General features: G+C 38.3%; 2 protein-coding genes across 3 annotated transcripts in view; one reads left to right on the forward strand and one right to left on the reverse strand.

Annotated features, from left to right (window-relative positions):
- The window catches only part of LOC109044251 (guided entry of tail-anchored proteins factor 1), a 5517-nt gene extending 3514 nt beyond the window's left edge, over window positions 1–2003 (forward strand). For both annotated transcript variants that reach the window (XM_019061871.2, XM_019061870.2), the window contains exon 4: window positions 166–2003. In XM_019061871.2, the coding sequence (XP_018917416.2) occupies window positions 166–354 (189 nt within the window). In that variant the 3' untranslated portion in view covers window positions 355–2003. The remainder of the gene's footprint in view (window positions 1–165) is intronic.
- On the reverse strand, window positions 1318–16749 carry LOC109044249 (gamma-butyrobetaine dioxygenase). Its single transcript, XM_072297558.1, has 8 exons — window positions 16105–16749; window positions 14927–15293; window positions 10667–10932; window positions 7705–7839; window positions 5994–6099; window positions 3551–3756; window positions 2028–2194; window positions 1318–1514 (listed from the first exon to the last, which is right to left on the reverse strand). The coding sequence occupies exons 2-8, from the start codon at window positions 15212–15214 to the stop codon at window positions 1369–1371; spliced, it is 1314 nt and encodes a 437-aa protein (XP_072153659.1). The 5' UTR covers window positions 15215–15293; window positions 16105–16749; the 3' UTR covers window positions 1318–1368.
- Window positions 16750–19651: the final 2902 nt, after the last annotated feature.

Raw genomic sequence — 19651 nt, forward strand, 5'->3', positions numbered from 1 at the left:
TTTAAATATTTTGAACGCTAGCATGGGAGGATTTGCTCATCATTCTCCTCTCTTTCATGACAATAGACTTACATGCACAAATGTGTCGAAGCAAAGAGGAACAATTTAAATTTTTGTACCTCTCATGTGCTGAAATTTATAGATATTATCATTTTTTTGTTTCAGGTGTGCACGAATCTTTTTTGCTTCTACATGTATCGTTCAGTTTCTGTCTTTAAACTTCCAGCAGAGTGGTTGGAGCCACATCCGATCCCGCGTCTTGTCAGCTGGCCGTCAAACGAAGCAGGTGGGATCAGCTTCCTCTTTTGGTTTACAGTTTCTAGCCAAGTTTTTCGGCTTCTAAAAACTCGGTGAAAGTGAGTATATGTCCAGTCTTGGACTCTGGAATGTCCAGCACTATCTCAAAGCCTTAAAAGATCCTTTTGGCTTCTGTCAGATAGAGATTTGCAATCAAGGCTTGTGCAGAACTGTTCCTCCCATGATGTCAACTGTTGCGTACATGTAAGTAACGATTAATTGATTTCAATACAGAATTTATTTGAGGAACAGAATATAAGAATCCAATAATTATTGTATGATGCCTCAGAGAAAATCCCAATAAATCTTTTGATGCTACCAAATCTCTTCGGATGAAGTATGAACCCTCTGGTTAAGTTGTCTCAGTTTACTGTATCTAGAAATTGTTTATGAAAATATGAGTACTATTAGGTTTCCCAAGAATTAAATATCAGTTAAAGTTTGGCACAAATTGGGTTTTCAGCAATATAGAAGTCTTGAATATTTTCCATTCTGACCCTAAAACTCAAGGAGGAAATATATAATGAAGAAAAGGCTGCATTTACAGATTGTAGTGTGGCTAAAGATCCGCAGAAGAGTTATTGCGCTTTTTCTCACTTTCTTAGTTCTTCATCGGTCTATTTCAAAGGAGAAAACAAATAGAGGAGATGCCGAAGCACCAAAAGCCAAAGTTTTAATACCTGAAGCCTCTCATATGCTCTCTATTTTTTGTCTGTGTCCACATGAGATTTGCTCTGAGCATTTAGCTCTGATTGTTAGTCTTTCAGTAAAATTTAAGTGTACTGTGATCAACTATTATTTTTAGGGTGGTACAAGTATCGTGTTCTAACATGATGAGATTCGTTTAGTTCAGTTGCTGCAGGTATCAAGCCCTCGAGAGCTTTGATATTTGCCTTGAAATCAGTTACACTCAGGTGCTCAACTATCTGCAATTGTTTTTGTTCTTGAATCATTTTTATGTGGCAGAAACAAAAACCCAGTGACCAACACTCAATTTCAATAAGGGAGAGAAAAATAGAATAACCAAAGTATAAAATTTTATTTCATTATAATAAAATACATGATTAAAGTTCATTCAACATGAAGTTGTTTGCGCAGTATTCTCATCCTTGAATGTGCTAAGTCCCAATCCATGTATCCACCCTCTAGAATCCGTGAGTCATTGAAAGCTGTTCGTCCATGAACAAGGCGTGTGTTATCGAATACCAGAATATCACCTGTTGACAAATTGAATGTTAGACTTGCATGTGAAAGTTCCTCCAGAACTTTGTAAAAATTTCCTTTTTACCTTTTCATAGAATGAATTTTTATTTTCTCTGAATTCTTTCTGATTCTGTATCAAGCATAATATTGCAAATGAAGTCTGTTTAAGAAACAGAAAAATCACTGTTCTCATCCGTGATTAACATGTTTGAATTTTCATTTATAAATGTCTTTTTTTACTAAACCTGGAGGGGCCTGAGGAGTTAGTCAACTTGATACGTCGACTTTAAAGCTCAAAAATAATGTTGAGCAGCATTAAAAAATGTTAATTTTTAATTTAACAATCTTGAAATTACTATTTCAAATATTTTGAAGTTTTCAGTGGTTTTTTCCAGCTTCTTCAAATTTCTCAGCTTTAAGATAGTTACCTAAAAATTTCAAACATTTTTTTACATTTTTATTGATATGAAGATATTACATAAACTTTTTTTTATAAAATCAAATCTAAACTGCTTTTATTTTCTCACCTTCAGTCAGCCTGAACAATGCTCTGTTCTCAGAATTATGAACCTGTTGTACAAACAAACTCCATGCTTCATACCATGAGTCAACATCCTCGGCAGGAATGTTGAAATGATTATCTCTTTGCGGTTGACTAAAATTTACACGCCTTATTTCTCCGTCTTTATTTTCACTGAAATCAGTTTTATTACAAAATTAGATCCACAAACCAGGTACATATGTTTTACATGAAAGTAGAAGTTCAAAAAAGGAATTATATTACAGGGGCAACCAACTCAATGATGTCCCATTAGTGATTAACTCAGAAATGAAAAATTGAAATTGAAATTGAAAATGAAAAACCCTCTTAGAAATGAAATATTAATATTCTCATCACTCTACACATACTTTGCCTCAACTCACATAGCAGATTTCATACCCGCATAATATTAATGTGATTTATTTATCAGTGTCATAATATTGCTTGCCACTTTAAGAGGGAACCCTTACCCAGTCACCTGTTATAGTCTAGATTTCTGCTATGTCCTCGCGCTTTGAAGAATTCCATTCTACAGGATGATTGAGTCGGAAATCTTGTTTCTTCCCTAAAATTATATTTGCTGAACACGACATGACTCTTAAAATTTCAGGGGAGAGGTCAGGACACATTCTCCAATATTGAAGTATTACCTACTCAGCATTATTCAAATTAGTATTAGTTTGACTTACCTAGTATTAGTTAGATTCAGTATTACTTTGTTTTCTTTTGATTATTTGCTCTCTTTGTATGTCTGGTCTGGTTGAAAATGCAGGTGTAAGAACTGCGAAACATCACGGTTTTTTATTTTATGTTTTATTTTGCGGCCTTAGTGTCATTTTATGTTGAGTTTGTATTTCTCCAATAGTAAATATTGAGAACAGCAATGAAAAAGGAAAATTTGATATCAAATTTACTCCTCTCAATTGCTTCGCAAAGAAAGAATGAGGTAACAGATAATCATAAATGAGAAGAACAGACAAAATAAAGCAGTTTAAAAGGAACACAAAAGCTTCTATAGTCTATGACATGAAAAGTAGCAGCTGAGGGGCAGAGCGATAGTGACTGGCTCGAGGTATTATTTAAGAGTTTAAACGAAGGTAAATTATGACTCATGCAGAGGACTTAGTCTTGACGAAGCATGTGAACCCTTAAATAATACTGCCGTTCCAAGAAAGAATATAATAAGCCTTCAGGCGTCGCCAAATCTCCTTTAACAAATCACAAAGAAAATTTGTGAATATTTCTTTTCCGATTTTTCAGACAATTTCGTTTGTAATTTGATCTAAAAAGTCCGAAAATTTCAAGGGGAAACTTTTCCTAAGTTTCTTCAAAAGTAAGTATTTTCTGAAAGGAAATTTGGCAGTATTCCACTGCTCATGCGGCTTTTAAACCTAGCACCGAATAGATCAAGCCCCTTACCTGACTCCGCCTCTAAGCTGCCTCTTTTCGTGTCATAGACTAGGTATTAGTAAATTATATCATTTGAGAAGAAACTAACTGGATACTGACCATACAACCGGTTCTCTGTGAATTGCATGAAACTCATAACCGCTGTCTTCACCAATATCCGACCAATCAACCTCAACCGACCTCAGTATATCATACATTTTTGGATGACTTGCTTTCATTTCCTGTCCCACATGCAGACAGTCTGTCAGGTGGCTTTCTCCTCCTTCTTTCTGCTTTGATTGAAGAATGCAATGAAGGAAGAGTATCTAAACATAAATAGATTTTGCTACTACAACACACATGAAAAAACTGATTCTCCGAAATTTGTCAATCACAATAATATCAGGGTATGGCCCCAGTCAGGGGGAGAGGAAGAAAGTCTGGGAAGAATATTAATGTGACCCAAAACTCAGGGGAACTTTGTATCTCAGAAAAAGGGGATTTTCATGTATCATGTCTCTAATTGCGGCTTTTCTAGAATCTAGATTAGAAATTATTTAAATGGAGCAATGGCATGGAATTTTTGTAGGGTTGCTGCTGAGTTTCTCTGACATCAAATTTTAAGAGCAAACCGACAAGTTCATTGAAAAAACGAAAAAAAGAATTTCTGAGGGGAGGAAAAGTCAATCAAACTCGAACCAATCAAAAGGCAACGGTCGAGTTGACGTGGCAAGGGATGCCTGAGGTTGAGTTCAGCCAATCAGCAAACGCTGTTCCCCCTGCCTGGCTTTGTCATCAGAGCCTGCCTGAAATATTATTTCAAGGGGATCCTATATTTTTTATTTGTAAAACGGGGTACCTTTGCCATTTTGAGTGAAACAAATCTGAAAAAATTCCTAGAAGCTTAGTTCAATCCTTACTTTCAGAAAATGAGTCGAAAAATAGTGTACGCCCGTCGAAAAATAAATTAGAAAACGGGTGCCATGTACGTACTGACCCATTATTATGTTTCATCTCGAAAATTTGACGAAATTGGTCTGAGTGAACCTGTAAATTTCAGGAAGTTCCAGTTCGAAATTTCTGTGGCCACTTTTCTTAGTAGCAACTACTGTAAATAACTTTTAAATTCACAAATTTCAAGAAGGCAACTCTTTAAAAAAAAACTGTTAAAATGTTCATATTAGGAAACCCTTTTTAGCTATTTTTTTTTAAAAGTAAAATTTTAGAGAAGTAAAACTTAAGTAAAAAAGCGTTAAAAAACTCTTAAAATATCAACTGTAGTTGAATTCAACACTAAAAATGTTTGAAAGAAATGTTAAAAAACTTCAGTGATATTTTAAGAGTTTTTTTCAACACTTTTTTCTTTAACTTTGACTTAAATTTTACCCAGCCGAAAAGGGTTTCCTAATACGAACATTTCACCATTTTTTAAAGAGTTTTTGAAAAATGTGTTTTAAGGCCTTCCCTACTAGGTTTGTAGTAACGATTAGAGGAAAACAGGAAAACACAAAATTATCTTCGTGTTTACAAAATTTGGACCATTGCCTCTCACACACTTTGTCCTTCTGGGACAAGTCACACAGTAGCCTAGCATTTATTTTAAATTGATGAAATGAGGAGGAGTTATAAGATTCGCTCCATGTTTTCCTCGAATGGACCACTAGACAAGGTACGAATTTAAGAACTCTGTTAAATGTTACCCTATCAAAATTTCACCCAGAACAAGTGCTTGGCACGATAGGTATTCACAATAAAAATTCAGCATAAAACTTTCTCTGCGCTGAAATCTCGCACGAGGACAAACGATTGATTGGTTCACTTTAAATTGATGAACGCAAGAAAAGCCAACATCTCTTGTCGCGTTGGCGGATGACTATCCCTGGAGACTTGAACGCTCGGGTAGGAAAAACAACTAATCGCGTTCCCGCAGTCGGATGAGCCCGGCATCTGCAATTTTTCGAATGGGCCGTTGAACAAGGCGCCAATTGAAACATCGTGACTTTGATTTCTCATCAAAATTTCACGTAGACCATGATTTGTATAACCAAATTGACTGAAATGAACTCATAACTGAGATATTCAACGTTTTTCGATGTGTAAATCGAACCTCCCGCTCTCAGAAAAACAATAATCTTCTTGAGTTAAATTGCACACTAAACGTTACCGTAAGATTCTCTGCGGTATGAAAGTATGGCATACCAATCTCGGCCCTTCGGCTCAGCTATTACATGTTGCTTATACTTTCAACAACATAGAATGGGGAAGGAACACTGCTTCATTGAGAAGCCAATTTGATTTAAGTAGACTCTGGTTTTCAGCTAAGCGGAAAATTTGAATTTTTCGTAACCAATGCCCTGCAAAAACCCTTATACCTTTGTTTTGAGTTAATTTCAGGAATATTCCTTTGTGCGAATCGCGTTCTACGTAAAATTTTGATGACGAACCTCATATCAGAATGCTTAAATTTGTGCTTACCTTGCCTAGTGGTCCAATGTAAGTTTTTATCTAAGACACACACATGTGGCCTTTTGAACTGTAGAAAAGGTTTGACAGTAGCACTTACCTCTGGCATGTAACGATTGTATGGCAAATCCACATGAAGTTGCAAAGCTGCTGCTTTATATGCAGAATTTGTTGCACCCTCTTTAGCCTCAACGTAGAACGTCTCTCTATGGACAGACGGAAGCAGTATTATTTTTTGACTCCACAAGCAGACGCAACACAGTCTCAATACCTTTACATGCTCAAAAAATTTGTGTATGTAATTAAAAGCCTTGCCTGAAAATAATTGCTACAGAGAAGGGGCTTGCATTACGTAACGCTCTAGGGTGGGTGGGCAGGGCCGGATTTAGGGGGTGGCCACATGGGCCGTGGCCCATGGCGGCAAATTTAGGGGGCCGCAAATTTTGCAATTTTTTTAAATGTAGGTATAAAGAAAAATCGGATTCAGAAAAAAAAATGCAAACGGGAAAATGTGACAAAATCTCTCATTTCCTGAGAGTATATCTCTAATTTTGTCGTCTTTCTGTGATACAATAGACAGCACGTCGAGTTAAGACTAAGAGAGAAACCGAACACGGAATTTGGCCTGGAACGGCGCGGCGCAGAGAGCAATGATGACGAGAACTTGAGATGAAAAGGAGAAACCCTCGGCGCGGCGGTCGGCATGTAACACGTATCAGCGCCTACAAGACTGCATGAATACTTCACGCATTGCGCCAAAGACAGTGCGGTCGCTGCGGTCAGCAGCGGGCGGCGTGAAACGCATAGCGCCTACAAGACTGCATGAATACTTCACGCATTGCGTCAAACACACTGCGGTCAGCGCGGCGCGGCGGAAGTTAAAATTATTAAACCACATTTATGTTTGTTCTTTCATAATTTTTTCGTTCATTTCATATGAATGGAAGGCCTTGTCCACACAGAGATAGGTTTAAGGAACTTAACTTTCGCGCCAAGTTTCGTGAACTTTCGCTCGTAGTGTTGACAGGGCTTTCGCAAAAAATGTGTCCAACACGAGAAAACGCGTCTTATGCATCCCTCCCCCTCCGACACGTTCACTTGATGGTTTTTATTGATGTTTCAAACGAATGAGAAGGGGGCGGCAAAATACAGGCGGCCCATGGGCGGCAAGTAAGTAAATCCGGCCCTGTGGGTGGGTCTTCATAATTTTGTGACCCAGCATGACGATGGGTGTTAGGGTGTCACGTTCAACGCCACGTAATAGCACATACTTACTGAATTCCAACTTGTTTTCTTTTTAAGTTTTATATGCTATTTTTTTGCAATATTCTTTCTTGTTTCCGTAAATTCAGAGCCAGAACATGAACAGTAGCAGAGGCTATGCTCTCCCCCAGTTTTTAGAGAAAAAATTTCTCTTGAATTTTTTTTTTGTGGAAAGAGGGGGGTTTTCGAAGCAAACATTGTGTGATTGTTTTGGGGGTGTCTGGTCCAGCATCACGATCGCGTTAAAAGGGGTGAATGGGTGTCACATAATCGCGTGACGTAATTTATGAACAGCCCCGAAAATACCTAGGTACCTATTTATATGTTTTTTTTTTCATTCTTTTTCTTTATTTGCATCTTATCAAAAATAATAGAAAAATGAAGTAAAAACTATTGATTCGTCAAAATTGAATCATAACTTGCTCGGGTGACTATAAGAGGCAAATAAGCTGAGGCATCAGGCTGACAATGAGCATGGACTGAGGAATGAAATTAATATAATTCTAAAGCTCAAAACACAAATTCAACAATTGATGTAGTAATATTACCCGTATTGTGTCCTCCTCAGAAATGCAACCCTTCTCGCAAGGATTTTTATAGTGCCCAGCTCAACTCCAGAGTTTTCTATGAGAGCCACCCCGTATGTAATAAGATGAGTTAGCCAGTCAAGTAATACTCGATCGCTAAAAATCAAACAGGCAAAATCCAAAGCAGAGATTTACAAAAAAAATCAAAATGAAAAATTGCAGTTAGGTAATTTTTAAGCCTTAAACTCTTTCAGTTCCGTTGCGCGTCATGCTGTGTAGTCATATCAACTCCTGAAGTTTAAGGATTCGTAGTTCATACATCCTGTTTGCAGTGGTGTCATGACAAAGCAGACCCTAAAAGTCAACCGACGCCAACACGGTAGCCCGCTCTACCTCGCCAAAGAAAAACGCCTTATAAACGCATGAATAGTGGTGCCGACTTGACAAAGACCACATTTTCTTGATAATTTTCTCGATATAATTTCATGTAGCACATCATTTTTTCTATAATTCAACCTAATATGTCGAATAATTTCAAAGGAACATGTTCGACAGAATCCTGAATAATTAATATTTTGTCACAAGAAATTTGGCAACGCCCGAAAGTTCATAGGGCGTCTAGCAGCGAAAGCAGCTTGTTATGCTCATTATTGTTAAGAATGGAGATGTTGCATGTGTGAGGAATTTGCGATTTGACTGTTGATTCATATGTAAAAGTTCGCGAGAAACACGATGGTGCCACTGGTTTTCTCTGAAATTAACTCCCAAGCTCAAAAAAAGCTCTCAAGTTGAGGCCAAAATGGAGGGGATATCCCACGCTATCCTGAGAGTCCACCTCTACATCAAGACAAACTCTCCATGCAAAGATAGGGAGCAAATACATTGACAGGGCTGCCACTTTATTTGGGAGTCCCTAAACTGAAAACACGGCATCCCTGCTAATGTATTTGCTCCCTATCTTTGCATGGAGAGTTTGTCTCGATGTAGAGGTGGACTCTCAGGATAGCGTGGGATATCCCCTCCATTTTGGCCTCAACTTGAGAACTTTTTTTGAGCTTGGCAGTTGATTTCAGAGAAAACCAGTGGCACATCGTGTTTCTCGCGAACTTTTACATATGAATCAATAGTCAAATCGCAAATTCCTCACACATGCAACATCTCCATTGCCAGCGACTAGCAACATTGTCATAAGCGCGAGCAAAATCAAAACGCCTTCATTTTTCCGTGTATGCAACACGGACAGCCTAAGAGCACGTATAGTTGTATTCGTCTTCTTAACGCTAACGACGCGGCGCGACGTGACACGTTCCCTCGCAGTAATCGCTGATCGCGATTTCTTTCCGCCCATTTCAAACATGAAGTGAAGGGCCATTTCGAAAAGAGGCACAAGTCACAAGTCCCATTTTTTCCAAATCGATTTTCTGACGGATTTCAACTCTAACTGCAGGGAAATGTACCATTAAGTTCGATAGCTGAAGTAAAATATGCCAATCTTCCATTATGACTTTACAGACCGTCGTTCACGGCTTATGTTTCTGGAAAGATCGAAGCAACAATTTTTTTTTCATTATTTTCTGTGAATTTTCTTCTTTCTGTAAAATGTATCCACAGAAAATGTCAAGCTCTCTTTTCACAAAATGTAACATAAATCGGCTCAGTCATCAGATTTTCGAACCCTGTAATGGACAGTATAGGTACGCATTTTTTCGACTTTATCTATAGAAATATTGTGCGTTAACAATTCTTTATGATAGTAAAAGACGCCGTCAAATAGATGACATTTATGTGAATCGGTCTAACTGTAAATTTCACGCTGCCTAATTTTCTCTTATATCGTATTTATTCCGCGGCAAACTAAAGAACAAAACATTTTGAAACTTTCTGCTGTGAATTTCCATAACGGAATTTTGCTCAGTTTTTTGTTTAAAAGAATATAAGGAGGTAGAGTTAGGCAATGCCTGATCAGTGTGCTAAGGAAAAACGCAGTATGTAGTGAATGTTGCCAAATCTCTTATCAGAAAATGTTTATTTTTAAAGAAAGTCATAAATATTTTTACTTGAAATTTTTGGACCCTTTGGATCAAATTACGAACACAATTTTCCGAAACATTCAAAGAGATATATTCACAAGTTTCGTTAAAAATTCGTAATTTGTCAAAGAGAATTTGGCAACGTCTGATGGTTCATACGGCGTTCCTCTTCAGCGCAGCAGTGGCGTAGTTAGATAGCTGATTCTTGTGAAATTCGTCCCAATATCGTCGCTCCTCTGCCTGAATGGCGTATCTCGATTTCCAGATGAGCCCCAGAAAGCATTATTTATATGTAAAACAAGGCTCTCAAGGAAATCGAGGTACGCTCTTACGTCAGAGGGGCAACGATATCTGGGCCAATTTGAATCACCAGGGTGTCTAGTCTACTAAAACAGGCTGGTCAAAAATAAGTACTTTTACAGTACTTTTTCTGTACATTCTCAAGAAATTCAGTACCTCCTCCAACAGAAAAATTCCGTACTTTTTCAGTACCTCCATTTGACGAAATTCGAAATATTTCAAAAATTTGAAATTGCGACAAAAATGACAAAAAATTGAAAAAATTCCGGACCTTTTTGCGGAATTTTCGCACTTTTCCAGTACTTCCGGACTGCCCTTTTAAAAATCAGTACTATATCCGGACTTTCCGAAATTCCGGACTTGTAGACACCCTGCAAGCCGATTATTGAAACTGATAGACAAAGCTACAGACAAAGACGACAAAAGGGATTTGGAGGGATCGTATTGGTGGAAGCTAGTGGTGGCGATGGACATAGGAGGTAGGTAATGGACTAACTAACGGCAACCCACCAAAGACCCGACAGTTAGTCCATCATTTTCTTCCTTAGTCTATAAGAACCAACCATGTCAACCAATAGGATCGCTCTATACTCCCTATGTCTTCTTTGTCTATTGCTTTGTCTATCAGTTTCAATAATCGGCCCGCAGATCACGATCCCGGTGACTCGGTCGTGGTCTCCGCGCCACAAATTTTGAAAGAATCCGAACTTACTCCTCGATGATCGCTCTGTAGTCGTATTTTTTGAAAATCTCCGGAAAACTTCTCGCCGACCACGGCTTTCCTCTCGAATTTGTAGTTTCTTCTGAGGTATGCGTTTTGAGTGTCAGGGTCGAAACTGCGTTCTTTGAGCCACTCCAAGGAAAAATCACTGTGATGACCATCCGACCAGGCCACCTTTAACTGCTGTGCGGCTGAGATCTGTTGACATTCCGGAAGAAACACCACATTCACAAACAGTTTCTCCCAGTGGAAAAAATAATTTAGTCTAGCATGGTATTCATTTTGGAACAAAGGAAAACCGTAGTTCCCGTGGCTAATTAAAACATTCAGTGAATGAAAGAGGGGTAGTTTTTGTGATTTCGAGGTAAACGAAACAGTGACGTGGCGTGAATAATCAATTATCGATATCTCGCCATTTGAAGCTATGGTAAAGAATCGATTACTAAGGTGTTCGCTGCGAACACCCTGATAATCGATCTTTTTTCATAGGTTTAAGTGGCACAACAATCGATATATCGCAATTCACGCCACGCCACTGAAACGAATAGCGGAGCGCGTGGATGGATGGAGCATGCTGCCGTGCTAAGGAAAAACGCCGTATGAGCCTTCAGACGTTGCCAAGTTTCCTTCGATAAAAACCGAAATTCCTGGGAAATTTGTAAATATTTTTAACCGAAATTTTCGGACAATTTTTTATGCAATTTGATCTAAAATACCTGAAAATTTCTGGGAAAAATGTGCATGAATGCCGTGAGAAATACATATTTTATCGAGGGAAATTTGGCAACTCTCGAATGTTCTTACGGCGTTTTTCCTTAGCACGGCAGTCCTCCGAGTTTCTACGGGCACCAGATGGCTGTAGGTTTCAAACGGTGTATTGTGTCAAAGTGTTAAAGAAAAAATCGAAAAAAAGTAATACCTATGTATAACTTTTTGAGGGTCCAGGCACAGACGATATTTTCTAGAGACTACGCATTCGCACTATCTTCTTATCTATGGTGTAAATTTACTCAAAGAACCTAGTTCTCTGATTCACTTAATGGTGACTCGTCGAATTGGGTCAACTAAAGCCTCTAAACAAGTTTTAAGTCTGAATAAATTCTATTTTTGATCTTAATAATCAAGAGCAGGTTTAAAACGCTTATTTCGGATATTGGATCAGCCAAGATTTTAAGCCTACAGCAATTGTTGCTACGAATAAGTTGTGCTTGCTGATCTCAGCTTATCACATACTTGAATCACTGAATGCGTTTTATATGCGAAAGTAGAGCTCCCTGTCGAAGAACAATAGAAGTGAGATTCAATGAATCGCTCAATCCCTACTCCTTTCGTTTTTAGGCACTTGTGCACATAAAACGCCTTCAGAGAGTCGAGTATGTAATGAGCACGCACAATGTACTCGTAACAATAATTGCTGCAGACGCAGCTGAAGGCGAATTGCTTTCGCACATAAAACGCCTTCAGAGAGTCGAGTATGTAATGAGGTGAAATCAGCACGCACAACGTATTCGTAGCAACAATTGCTGCAGGCGCAGCAGAAGGCGCATTGTTCAGTTACAATTAAGAGTATGATAGGAAGTCTGCATGCAACGAGATGTATTCGATCGACATGAATTGCACGGAAAATAAACACGTGAATCGATCGCCGTGAGCCGATCGACACCGATTCGATGGGCAATAATTTAAACCGGATCAAAATCAGTAGAAAACTTGCATTTACTAAGAAAATTTGCGATCTGTCGAAAATAAGATCGGCGAAGATTTTGATTTTTCGCGATTTTAAGGCTACGCGTACCCTAGATTCACCCACTCCAATCTGTTCTTGGGTACACGTTTGTCGCCTTTTTTTTGCTTCAAGATTACTCCGTCGCATGCACAAGAAATGAAAGGGATTTCGCTTTTATACTCAGTGGGAATTCCTCTTAATGGTGAGCTCATATGAACGTCCACATGCAAGAACAAAAACAAATAAGGGACTTTCCAAGGAGGTGTCTTTCCTTTGGCGGTCATAAAATCCTGCGCGCTGATTATTGAAATTGATGGACAAAACTATAGATAAAAGGCGACAAATGCGTCATTAACCCAGCCCCTGAAAAATCGTCAAAACATGGAAAATGAAAATTCATTTCGCAACAAAATGAAATCTTAAGAAATGAGTAATTGCATGTGAAATTTCATTTTTCATCACTGATCGCAATCAGTGTCAGTTCACTACTCATATGTATAAGCATCGATCAGCAAGGACAATTCTTTTTACGTAAAATTTACGAGAGGTCAAATTTAAGTGGATACAATAATGGTACACGGACTTTACGTCCACTTTTTTTACGTCCACAGTTTTAAAGCCCTCACTATTGTTAAGTCCATTACTTAAACGTCCACTAAGTTAAGTCCACAAATGTAAAGTCCACTAAAATCAAATTCAAGCGTCATATTTTAGTCCGTGTGTAAAATTATATTGACAATATCGAAATGAGAAAATAAGAGAGAATGAGGTGTTGTTATCGTAACTCATATTTTAAATGAAATGTTAATTTCTTCTTTTGATTCATCTTTTCAAATTGTCTTTGGTAAATACTTGGTTTCATTTCTATCCTTGAAATTTCCGATGTAAAATATGCCTTAGTACATTCCTTTTTTTAATGAAATCGATTACTTCATTTTAAAAACATTTACATTTTTAAAACGTGGTAAATATTTGTAAAACCTTTTCCGATCAATGGTATCGATATGAATAATCTCAATGAGCCGTAGTTGTGATGAAAGAAACTATACAAAAATTAATAAAAGAGGAAAAAAACTAAGAAGCACGCAATTTTTTGTTTTTAACTTATTTGTACATCGACCTCCTTGAGTCAAATACGTCCAATTTTGAGCGTGCGGTTGCGCTTACACCACGCTTCAGCACAGTAAAAGCCCAAAACATAAAAGAATAAATTTGAATGCTTTGGAAATCATTAAATTTGACACGGAACGACTATTATATTTACAAAAAACACATTATATTTTCCAGTAGTACATATTTCTTTTTCATCAGTTTAAAAGGGAATAATCAATGCAGAGAGTGCAAACATTTCAAAATCATGAGTTGAAAAACGCTGACTCCGCGAGTTTAAATATTAGAGCCTAACACAGAGCGGAGCGGCGTGTTAGCAGCGCAGAACGCGCACTGGCGCCTACAAACCTAACGGGATACTTCACGCATTGCGCAACGCGTGAAGTATCCCGTTAGGTTTGTAGGCGCCTATGCGCGTGTCACGCTGATTTCCTGCCGCGCCGCAACGCTTTAAGCAACTATTTCGCGTCAGAGGCGTTGCACAGTATCCTACAAGATTGAAGACGCACGAAATAACTAGTCAAAGAGGACTTTCAATTTTGACTGCATCTGTTACCGAAAAATGTTTAATTTGGCATTGGAGCGTTTCCTAGGCTCCCGCTTCGGTTTTCATCTTGTCATATCCGTACAGTGTACACATGAACAAATGTTTTTATCTGCTCTTAGAGTCTGTTCTCTTTCATGACTTGGTTCATGAATGAAATGTTTTTAAGAATGAAGGTAGTAGTAGTATGCATTTATTTTTGAGGTGGTTCCTGTCATTTAAATTAGAAGAAAAAAATGTGGACTTAACATGTCGACAATTTGGACAATTTTGGACATATTCATGGTTGGACATTAAATCGTGTGTACTTAATAAAGACTGGACTTCGCGTTTAGTGGACATAAATAGCGGTGGACATTTATTTAATGGACGAAAGGTAGGTGGACATAAAGTCCTGGAAGCACAATAATTGTTGGAAAAACCCTTAAAACTAATATACTGGGGGTTTAACACTTTTTTACGTTCATTTTATGTTAAAAAATTGTTTTAAAAAATCACGCTTTTTTGAAAGAGTTTTTAAAAACACTTTTTTACTCAAATTTTGCCTCTCGTAAATTTCACGTTTAAAAAATCCCCAAGAGAGTTATGATTTCTCCGTAAATTTCAACAGTTTGATCAAGAGTATTTCAATTACAATTAACACATTTTTAAGAGATTTTTTACAGTCCCTGCTAACAGGGCTGCCTTAAGAATTGAATGGGTTTCCGTCTTCGTAAAATTCTACAGTTTCTTCAGAGTTTTTTTAAAAACGAATTTTAACAGCTGTTGCTATAGTAGGGAAGCGAATTTTATAGTTTTTAGTCGGGACCAACCTGAGCCTGTTCGGGTTTGACCTTCCAGTCGAAATGCATCATGTCTATAGTCCTGGAGTTGGCTTGAGTGTCGAAGCACCGCGGACATTGGCAATTGTCCCGGAGCCAAATGGACGGGAAAATGAGCCTTTTGGTCTTGGCTCCGGGTTGTGTTGAGTCGAGTTGATTGGTTTCATCGGTGAGCACGATGAAACGGTCCTCCTTCTCGGTGCTCACCGTCCAGCAGCGACGAGAAAAAACACTACCAATGCTACGCATCAAGTTTCGTCCGATGATGCGCGGCTGCATATTGCACCTCGGCGGTCACTGTCGCTCAACCACGGGAGTTATTCGTTCCTTGCCGCATCAACGGGAATCTATCACCCACCTGCAATCAAATGGATTACATTTTGCAAAAAGGAACCACTATTTTTTGCCCATTTTAAAAACAACATTCATACCATTGGTTTCCCTATGCAGATATGTGCTTTTATGGAGGAGCCAGAGATAGTGGTTCGATTGCAAAATGTAATCCAAATATAGAGTACCTATACATATAGCGAGAGTATAGAAGGCGTATTTAAATATATCTGATCACCTTCAAAACGCGCGGAGATTTTTGACCGAAATTGATTCCAAAAAGTTTAAAATGGGCCGAACTCTGCCCGAAATACTGTGACCCCTGAGGTTGCGGGTCAGAGGTCCCTCGATGGATCACTAAATTGATGTAAACGCGCGAGAAAAGGATGTTTTCATCGGTTATCTGAATCTGACCGTGCCGAAACCCCAGCCTAGCGTAGCGCGCTAGTCTCATCGTCGCAGTACGACGCGCCTTCAATTGCAGCTAGCGGCAATATGAGTATCACCCGTGGTCGAATAGTTATCTCAAAACCGCTTTCCGTAAATGTAGTCAAATACCGATGGCTACACGCAGAAAAGACTATTTATCTCCAACTGCATCGTTGCACATTCCACGCTGCATGTTTTACATTACTTTAATTTTTTTCTTAACGAAACAACAGGTTTTTTTTAAAATTTTCTGCGGATTCTCCTAATTCATTTTTAATATACTCACAGAGAATGTCACGGCAATATTTAGGTTGGTTATTTCTCTTATTTACAAAAAAAAAAAAAAATGAAAATTGAACCTGGCCCGAGATTTTGAAACGTTGCAATTAAAATACATACTTTGAACGTACCTTTCTTTAGCGATTCACACCGACTTTTCCCTTTCATTCTGCCTAAAGAAGTGCTAATTGTATTTTAAAGTTAGAGATTTTACACAATTTCCAACTCTCTCACAGGAAGCTTATATAATTAAAGTGTCCTTATGATTCCATCGTTCATCTCGCGCGTAGAACATAGCGCGGAACTACGGCAGACATAAGTCACCATCGATGTGCAAAAAATCCAAGGTATTTTTAATAAGTTTTTCACCGTGACAAAGCGTCAGGGCATCCAACAAGAGTTGCGAGTCCATTACAGTTTCACGCTTCCAATATTATCACAAATATGAGTAATCCAAGGCGCACAATTTCACGTATCACGCACGTTTTATTGAACTCGCGATATCAAATCGTAAGTTACTGCCCCGATCACAACATTATCTACACTATTTCACTTCGATCGTAGCCGTCGCTGTAAAAGTAAAGCACTGTGTTAGGATTCGGGGAAATGATTTTTGATATGGGATGCACAAGGCACGTGCTTACGACTGCCCGACAAAGAGGCGAGGTTTGTAAAATTTCAAATTAATTCACGAGATCGAAACGTGGCGTCTAATCGTGGTGCAAATGTCAATATTTTTGTCACCTATCCAGCGAGGTCTTGATCGCCGCACTTCGACTCGCCGGCCGCGAGACTGGTCACGCGCCCAGCAATTTGACCACAGTCACTGGCCGCACCGACGCCTTCGTTGCCAAATCGCCGACAATCATGCTGGGAAAAAGATGCTGCAATAGAACTCATTGCAAGAAAACGGCGTTTTGGGGTGAATACCAGCAGTGAAGCGTGAATGATCGATCATCGATTTTTCCTCATTTGAGCTATGGTAAAGAATCGATTATTAGGGTGTTCGCTGCAAACACCCTAATAATCGATCATTTTCCATAGGTTTAAATGATAGATCAATCGATTTATCGCAAAGCACGCCACGCCGCGCCACTGCGACGCTCTAATTATCGAGATTTTCCGATTTGATCCTATGGTAAAGAATCGATTAATAAAGTGTTCGATGAATGAAAATGGAATGGAAAAAAAATAATCGTAAAAATAAAGCAGTGGAGATTTTGAAACACCGTAAAGAAGAAACGTGGTTTCGCGCTTCGGTTATCGATAGGAAGCTATTTACTTAATGCAGTGGGCATATACAAATTAGTTCGGTTAGATAATAGTTTTTATATTTACCTAGTTACACGAGATGCTTTGGTATGACTCGCATTATCAAATACCGATGATTGTCCAAGTAATCCAACTTGGAAATGTTGAGCTTTTTATTTTCCGGTCTATCCAGCCAAAGTTGGCAACTACGTAGGTGGTTATCGGATTTGTACCTACCTCTCACATATTTTTACACATGCTATCAAATCTACCTACACTATGAAGTCGGTGGTAATACAGGGTACTGTCTGCCTCGCGCAAATAGTTTTCTATACTTTTTTGCAAAAACACAAAAAACTTTTTTCTCGGCGGTGACCAAAGAGGCACTGACAGCAGTTTTTCGTATGCCTTTCTCGCGTCAAATACAAGAGGCGTGAATGATCGAATGTCGATGTTTCCCCATTTGAAGCTATGGTAATGAATCGATTGTTGAGGTGTTCGTTGCAAACACCCTGTTAATCGATCCTTTTCCATAGGTTTAAATGGTAGATCAATCGATATATCGCAAAGCACGCCACGCAACTGGCTGCAACAATATTTCACTAACGAGCCGAGCAACGTGCGTTTCGCCGCGGAGACAAGATGAACCTTAGAAGTGCCTTCAGTATCGTAGATATGCAACACGCACATCCGTGAAACACGTATAGTTGTATCCAGGAGCTGACTGCGAGTCATACTGGGCATTTGCGCCTGGTGCTCAAACTAATGAAAACGGCTTGGTTTCCAGTTTTCTTTCAAGAGTCTAAAACGCCATAATCTCTTTATATTTCTCATCTCTTCTTCTTTATTTATTCATTTCTTTCTTTCTTTAGCAGAACAATTTTACAAATTATTTTTTAGCTTGGCATCAACTCTAATTATTTCTATTCAATTTTCTAGCTATGAGGAGATTGAGGCATGATGATACTTCTGAATCAAAGGACGAATAAGCACAATCTCTTTGTGTCTTTGTCTTGTCCCTGTAGTTGCCATTTTATTTGATTTTTAGCATTACTACGTAATTTGGTTTTGAATTTATTTGATTTTTTCTTTTTAAACTCTGTTTATGGCAATTTTGGACTTTCGTTTGAATCTAAAAGTTTATTATGCATCCAATTGTACAATGGATCCGTATTTATCCGGGTAAAGAGAAAACCAGTACCAAGAGTCAAGGGACAATGAAATCTGCCAGTGACCATGAATAGGCTAGAAGGTCGGTGTATAATGTCAATTGATGTTTTCGACTGCCCCGTCAAGTGTAGAAGTGAATGGAGAATGTGTGTTGATTTCATGCAAATTAATGCATGATTTCAATTTCCAAAACTCTTTAAGTGATATAAAGAACTCGGCATCAGTGAAAGTCATTTTCCCATCGTTCCATGAATTTCGTCGATATTATTTCTCCAAATGCAACTAAATGTAAATCAGCCCAGCAAAGCACTCTTTCGTGCTTTTCTGTCAAAATCTAAAGTTAAACATGCAAATTTATGTCCGTCTTTTTATAGTTTGGTTTTTTTTGCCTTTTCAAGGCAATTACATGACGCATCAATGGACTCACATATATACTTGTTTTTCTTCTGGTAAAAAATTTCAAATTTTGCAACCTCCGCTTTTTCAAAACTCACATTCCGACTTTTCAAGCAGACTTGTCAGAACTTGCGCTTTTATAAATTTGCTTGCGTGCACGGGGATCCCTTATCAAGGAGACGTTCATATATTACAAGAATTTCGACAAAAAAACATAAAAAGTTATGATCTTAACACTTTTGCCTTTTACTTTGGTTCTCTTGGAAACGTTGTGCGCATTCGTTCTACTCGTGCAAAAACTACTAACTACTGCACCGAGAAAAAAGATTGGTAGAACTTACCATTCCTTCATGCTGTATTTCACACAGCATCAATTCGTAGTCAACTCTGCAAAAAAAAGGTAAACGTTACCACATATTGGTATAGATAACAATTCCATGGCAAAATCAACTTTGGATTCACGCTGTGTAAAATACAGTGTGAAGGAATGGTCAATTCTATCAATCTTTTTTCTCGGTGTGCATCAGCAGCGTAATCAGCTGTAGGTACATGCATACTCTGTGAGTCGAGCAAAGAGTTTTCATGGGTACAGAGGCTTAATTATTGAAAGTGATAGACAAAGCTATGGACAAAGAAGACAAAGGGCACATCGAGCGATCCTGTTCGGAACGCACTGAAAAAAAATTATCGGCGTTTTTACCAGGGTCCGTTGGTACCTTTACCATCTCACTTTTTTTTACCAATTATTAGTAATTTTATCAAGATAGACTGGTAAGCTTACCTAAAAACCGGTATTTTTACTGTTTTTTTTTTTTCAGGTAAGAATACCACTTTTATTGGTAATCAATTCCCGGTAACTTT

Source organism: Bemisia tabaci, chromosome 3 (assembly GCF_918797505.1).
Source record: "Bemisia tabaci chromosome 3, PGI_BMITA_v3".
Classification (NCBI taxonomy): domain Eukaryota; kingdom Metazoa; phylum Arthropoda; class Insecta; order Hemiptera; family Aleyrodidae; genus Bemisia; species Bemisia tabaci.